Genomic DNA, 6,861 nt, shown 5'->3' with positions numbered 1-6,861 from the left:
TCCACATTACGTCATTTTCGTCATCAGGAGGGCTCGCGGACAGCCGTTCACCCCGTCCGCGTGCAGGCAATTTTTTGAGACCGCGCGGACGGTCCGCGTACAACAGCGCATGCGCGAGGTGAAAGTTGAGACAGAGCGCAAGTAAAAAAACTGCGCCTGTGTTGAGCTTGTCTGTCCGCACTCATCCGCGGTTGAGTATACTTTGAAAGTTGTGTGGACACGGCTGAGCGCGAGACGGAACGGAACGTGGAAAGTGAAGTATACCCGGGCCTTTATTGGCTCACTGACGGTGATGAGATTAACCCCTTAGGTATCGAAATTTGGTACCGAACGACGAGACGTTTTTCGATACTCGATGGTATCGAGGCAATTCGGTCGGTGCCTAAAAAGTATCGAACTCGATACCCAGCCCTACTCAAGACTTTATGGCGGTTTTCCCCATCCCAATGCAACTCATGTTTTTAAATGAAAAAAGTATTCTTTGTGATTGGTTTTCGGTCCTTTGTATTAAACTATACATACATGCATGATGCTGTTTTCTTTCTAATTGTTTAAGCAACTTTATTAATTATATAAGGTTTATAAAATTTTTTTAAACATTATGCACGTTTTTCAAAGATAGTCATGTTATTTTATTATGCTTTGAAGAAACGTGCATAATAATTTACTCGATGCGCCCTCTTGTGGCCTCAGGAGAGAAGCCAAAAGCTTTTTTTCCCCTTAACTGAAATTATGCCTTTTAAATTCGAATATTGATAATATTTAAGTAAAAAATTCAAATTTAGTTTTTCAGCCATTTTGACAGCCCTAGTTTGTAGAACTACATCTATAGATTTAACTGATGTATTTATAGCTTTATCTATTGAATACATACACTACTGTTCAAAAGTTAAGGGTCAGTAAGATTTTTTTAATGTTGTTAAAAGAAGTCTCTTATGCTTATAAAGACTGCATTATTTGGTACAAAAGCACTAAAACAATAATGTTGTAAATACTCTATTTAAAAGAACTGTTTTGTATTTTAATATAATTTAAAATGTAATTTATTCCTGTGATGATCATTTTGATGAAGAGAAAAAGAAAAAAGAAATCTTTTGTAAAATTACATATTTCTTTACTAGCATTTTTGATTCATATAATACATCCTGGCTGAATAAAGTAGTAATTTCTTTAGTAAAAGTAAAAAAAAAAAAAATCTACTGACCCCGAACTTTTGAAGGGTTGTGTATTGATGGCTCTCAATGTGAACCTAATGTGAACATTTGTTGTTTCCGTGTGTTTGGAGGAGTTTGACTGACCTGGGGATGCAGCCTGGTAGGTGATCTTGTTGTCAGTGCACTCAGGAACGGCCGTGTGACAGATAGCTATCATGGTCATGAATTCCTGGATGACCGAAGCAGTGGGCTGTGTGGAAAAAACAAACGTAAGACAAAGTATAAAAAGACATGATTGACACCTCAAATCATGCAATTGGTTGAGGAGATGTCTGTGGTTAGTTTTCTTACCAATCAAACTAGAAATTTTCAACCTAGCAAGCTAGATCTAGTAACAAGAATATTGTATCACAAAAACGGCAACTAAAACACCTTACCAAATGCATGTTAAAAACCATCTAAGAACCGTTTTGCTTTTGCATGTAGTTCCTTCAAAGTAGTGCTGTCAAACGATTAATCGCGATTAATTGCATCCAAAAAAAGTTTTTGTTTACATAATGTGTGTACTACTGTGTATATTTATTATGTATATATAAATACACACACATACAGTATATATTTTGAAAATATTTACATGTATTTATTTATATCCATATAATTTATATTATATATAAATATATTTAATTTATAAACATCAAATTTTTCTTAAATATATACACATGCATGTGTGTGTATTTATATACATAACAAATATAAACAGTACACGCACATATATTATGTAAACAAAAACTTTTATTTTGGATGTGATTAATCACGATTAATCGTTTGACAGCACTACTTCAAAGAATAAATCGAGACATAAGCTCAAATACATATTCACACACTTAATGTTTTTTGCACTGTGAATCGGCTCAGAAAAGCCTCATAATTAATTGAGTGAGCAATGATTGAATATGATTAGATTTTTCACTGATGAACTCATGTGAGAGAAAAAACGCCTTGTGAAGTGTGGATTCAAAGCCTGTTTAGTTGGAAAGGCAAGAGAAGCTCAGGTGGCCATGAGGAGCTGTACAATGCCGTCACGAAGGCAACCCGAGTTCACGTCTGATTCAGAGTGACAGAGAAACAAAAACATTGTGCTGACTGACAGACACAAATCCTTGAGTCACCAGGCTGAAAGAATCAATAAAACGCACGCATACAAACCAACAATGGTCAAATAAATATCTTACTCTTGAGCACCTGCATATGAGGTCTTATTTTTATAAGGCAAAAGTCTCATGTCATTAGAGAATACGTTTTGTGACTGTAGAATATTCATAAACAGCCGGGTGGGCAGAACAGAGCTAATATGAGCCAGAAAAGAGCCGTGAGGGAAGACAGGAGGTGTGAGCGTGTGGATATCAGGGCCTGTGTGTAAATTTCTGGCTGGCTGGGCATGACTGAGCAGCTGTGATGCCATTACAGTACTTACATGATTACTTTGGAGGTTTTCCAGTAAGCTGGGGTCATTAAATCCAGTTTCCTCTGTGGACTGAGAGCTGTGACTGCATACAGAGAGAGAGATATGAAGGAAGACAGCGATAAATACACAAACAGGTGCTCTCATTTATAAACAAAAGGGACATTTTTCTCCCTTTACTGAAAAACAACAATTCTCCATCTGTAATGAAACTTATCTGAAAAATAGTCAGTCTTGAATCGCTAAGCATCAGTCTGTTTGTTTGTTCACAAAGTGCCATTTACACATTTGAGCTCTAGGGGGTCTGCAGTGGCACTGTAGGGGGTCTGTCATTGTTTGATTTCAATCCAACTTTCAGGGGAAAAAATGTATCATATATTAAACCAAATTACATTAATATGTTAATGCTAACAAAAGCCACAATTAAGAAGTTAACGAGTGTCATGCATGTCCATAACATTTTAATTAACAAGTATAGCAAATGATTATTTATTATTTACGAACATTTATTATTTATTTATAATGGAATTGCAATTTAAGAATCAAACTAGAAATGTTACATAACATTTATTAAAAAATTAACAGCAACAACAACGACGACGACAATAATAATATCCAGTTCTAAAAAAATGGCAAGGGCAGTTATTTATTTTCATAATTAAGAAAACAATGTTTTGCTATTAATCAAATATAATGCAAAGGAAGAACAAGAGATTATTTTAAATATTAACATTATGCAAAATGCAAAAAAAAAGCAAAAATAAAATGTAATGTACAAGTACAACTCAACTAAGCAAATAATGATTATTTATTATTTATTTAAAATAGATTTGCAATTTCAGCATCATAAACTAGAAAGTTTCTTTTTAAATAAATAAATATATTCAATTTTTTTTTAAAAAGGGCAAGGGCAGTTCTTTTCATAATTAAGAGAATAATGTTTTGCTATTAAATCAAACTTAACGCAAAGGAACCACAAGAGGTGATTAAAAAGGTCTCCGCAATATTAACATTATGCAAAAGAGCCCCTTCATTAGGGAAAGCTCATCATTGCAAAACATTCATATTAATTTCCTCACATGCCATGCTCCTTACCTTTGACCCAAAGCACCCCGAATCCCACTTCCACAGTACTACCACATTATCAAACACTCTTGAATTATACATAAAAAATCATCTCCTCTTACTATTCATGAAGCATCGCTTTAGAGCAGATAAAAACATCATGTGACCGCCCATTGACACTTTCTCCAGTAGAGAAGTACACTGAATTTACACCTTGCAGACTACAGCGCTTTCAGTACGGATATTGATTAGCAGCTCTGTGATATACAGGCCATTCAACGGCTCAGTAGTGGACATATCTATGGTCGTATGCTGAACATGACATTTTTAAAGAACCAATTTAAATACTATATACAAGCACTGCACCAAGCCTGTGTGGAACACTCTTGATCAGAACATCTCACTGCAGCAGCAATCTCAGAAATCAGCACCATATAAATCTGACAATGAAAAGGTTAATGCAGATTTTCGGCTTCTGGCAAGGGAGTCCGGGGGAAAAATTTCATGGTTTCGTCACAGCATCGTTCACCTCACCGTTGCATTTTAACAAACAGCGAAAATCAAATCTATCACACTAAGAGGAGCGCATTATGAAACCGTGCCGGCACCAGTAAAATCCAATTTCCTTTCTCTCAGCACCTCAATACGTGCAGGGATACGTGCAGACATGCTCCTCTCACTCACACACACAAAGATACAAGTTTCTAAACACGTTAAAATGCACTGGTCGAACGTTAGTGCAAAAAAGCAGCGCATCATGCAACATCAACACTCGGATCACTGCTGCCGTGCTGACAGAGCACTTTAAACAAATGCTAGCTTGCATTTACACACAAATATAATGATACAGCAGATACACATCTTTACAGCTTTTCATATTAGAACTGTTTTTTTGGTTAAGAAATTCTTACTTTTGTTCAACAAGGATGCACTGAACTGATCAAAAGATTTCTATTTAAAACTATTTTGAGTATTTCTACAAAAATATTAAGCAACAACTTTTTTCATCAATGTTAGTAAAAATAATAAAAAAAGCATATTAGAATGATTTCTGAAGGACCATGTGACTCTAAAGACTGGAGTAATGACTCTTGAAAATTCAGCTTTGTTTTCACAGTAATAAACGTTTTTGTTTTTTTTGTTTTTTTGCAGCCTTGATGAGCATAAGAGACCATTTAAAAACATTTTTTTTTTAAATCTTACCGACCTCACACTTTTGAACGGTAGTGAACCTGAATGAACTGCAATAATAATTAACTAAATGCAATTTTTAACATCTTTAAAAACAAAACAAAAATCAAATCAAAACAAAACAAAACCCAAATTTATTTCCGAGAGACCTCTGGCTGAGTTAAATGTGTAAGCAATAAGGTCATGTGACAATGAGGTTGTTAATGCTGCATAATGCTTCACATGCTATTTATAGAAACAGTAAGCAGTATTCAGTGTATATTGAGACATTATAATAAATTATAATTTATTATAATAAATTATAATTTATTATAATTATAATTCATTATGTCTGAAGTTATTATGTCTGTATAGGTCTTTTATTAAGTTTTTAGTTTTATTTAATTTGAGTTATTTTAATACTTCAACAAACTAAATGAAAATGAAATCATATATATTGAATTTATAAATGTGTATGTACATATACAGTATTAATATATGTATGTGTGTGTGGTTGTACATACACATATGTAGTTGTTTTTTTGGTGTTTGGCTTAGTGTTATGTTAGAATCATTATTATACTCTTATACCTTTTGTTCTTTAATATTTTGAATTGTTTTTAGCTTTATTTTTTGTTTTTCATTTAAATGTTACGTTTTGAAATTTAGTTGTATGCATTTGTCATTTTTATTTAATCTCTTTATTTTTAAAATGTGTATAGGTAGTATTTATAAAGTTTTAGCTTTTAGTTTTGGATCTGTTTTTTGTTGTTTTAATACTACAATTGATTGCTTCTGTTGTCCTCATTTGTAAGTCGCTTTGGATAAAAGCGTCTAATAAATGACTAAATAAATGACTAAATACTGCTCAGTAAGCAGCAAGCTAGTATTCCATTCTGAACAAAGCCTGTTATTGGTGATCGAAAGCCCAGCGGTGCAATCATCTCCATGGAAACAGAATGCGGCACTGTAGTTATCTGACCTTAATGGCCCGATTTTGCTCATTCATTCATATCCCTCCCACAATCTACTGCAGTATTGAACTATAAAGGTCTATAACAGACAAACACGTTATTTCTCTCTCTATCACGCACATCACACTGGCCATTGCAGCATATCCTATTACAGCTCCACTGAGAGGTAAGCAGTTCGCCATTGTTTAAATGTGTGCGTGTTTATAAAAGGGATTAAACGGAGTAAACAGCAGAGGTGGAGGGGCAGGAGGCATATGTCAGTGTGTTGCTTACACAACTCCCGCAAGAGACACGTACACACGTTTCCATTGTCCCCTGCACATGAAGCTCCACTGCTCAAATTAAGTTACAATCCTGTCCTGGGGAGTCGGACTCGATGCTCACAGCTCAGACAAAGACAGCAACTGCATATATTTTTTCAGTGCATTCTTTAATGATATATTCAGAAAGCTTTTATCTGGAAACAACATAGAATAGTTCTCATATTTTGCCGCAACACGCAACCCAGTCCTTCCGGCAATCATTATGTATGCTTTTATTCTTGCTTGATACGCGCATCTTCTGCTTACACTCCAAAAAATAATGTTTTAATTAAAACTGCATAGCGTGCAATTCATATAAATTTGCAAAACCCAAGTTTACTTAAACCATCTGCATTAAGACTACATTTTTTCCCATAATTTCTTGCAGTTAACATAGCATTCATGTACTGCTCAGTAATATTCACAGGGATGATTTACACAAAAATTTAAAATTTCACCTTCAATTCATGTATGACTTCTGCAAACACAAAAGATATTTAAAGGAGGCAAAAATGTGTTAAGTGTTTTTTGTCAAGAGTCCATACAATGAAAATCAATGGGGTCCATCATCTTATTAATTATTATTATTATTATTATTAATTCGGATAAGACAGAAATATTACTTATTGGACTAAAAAACAGTACACAGAATCTCTTGGATTACAATTTGCAACTAGACGGATGTACTGTTACTTCCTCTACAGTCAAAAATCTGGGTGTTATATTAGATAGCA

The 6,861-nt window shown here is 34.2% G+C and overlaps 1 protein-coding gene across 10 annotated transcripts in view; it reads right to left on the bottom strand.

The window, feature by feature from the left end:
- The window catches only part of LOC107680621 (probable phospholipid-transporting ATPase IA), a 162,157-nt gene that overhangs the window by 69,367 nt on the left and 85,929 nt on the right, over positions 1–6,861 (bottom strand). For all 10 annotated transcript variants that reach the window (XR_001633167.1, XM_016476592.1, XM_016476593.1 and 7 more), the window contains 2 exons: positions 2,629–2,701; positions 1,299–1,404 (listed from right to left, as the gene is read on the bottom strand). Coding sequence is in view for 9 of the 10 variants with exons in the window: in XM_016476592.1 (XP_016332078.1) it covers positions 1,299–1,404; positions 2,629–2,701 (179 nt within the window). In the remaining variant the exon portion in view is untranslated. The remainder of the gene's footprint in view (positions 1–1,298; positions 1,405–2,628; positions 2,702–6,861) is intronic.

The sequence above is a fragment of the Sinocyclocheilus anshuiensis genome, unplaced genomic scaffold (assembly GCF_001515605.1).
Source record: "Sinocyclocheilus anshuiensis isolate Anshui unplaced genomic scaffold, SAMN03320099.WGS_v1.1 scaffold328, whole genome shotgun sequence".
Classification (NCBI taxonomy): domain Eukaryota; kingdom Metazoa; phylum Chordata; class Actinopteri; order Cypriniformes; family Cyprinidae; genus Sinocyclocheilus; species Sinocyclocheilus anshuiensis.
Note: the sequence above shows the minus strand (reverse complement) of the source record. Positions and strands in the feature narration are given on the sequence as shown.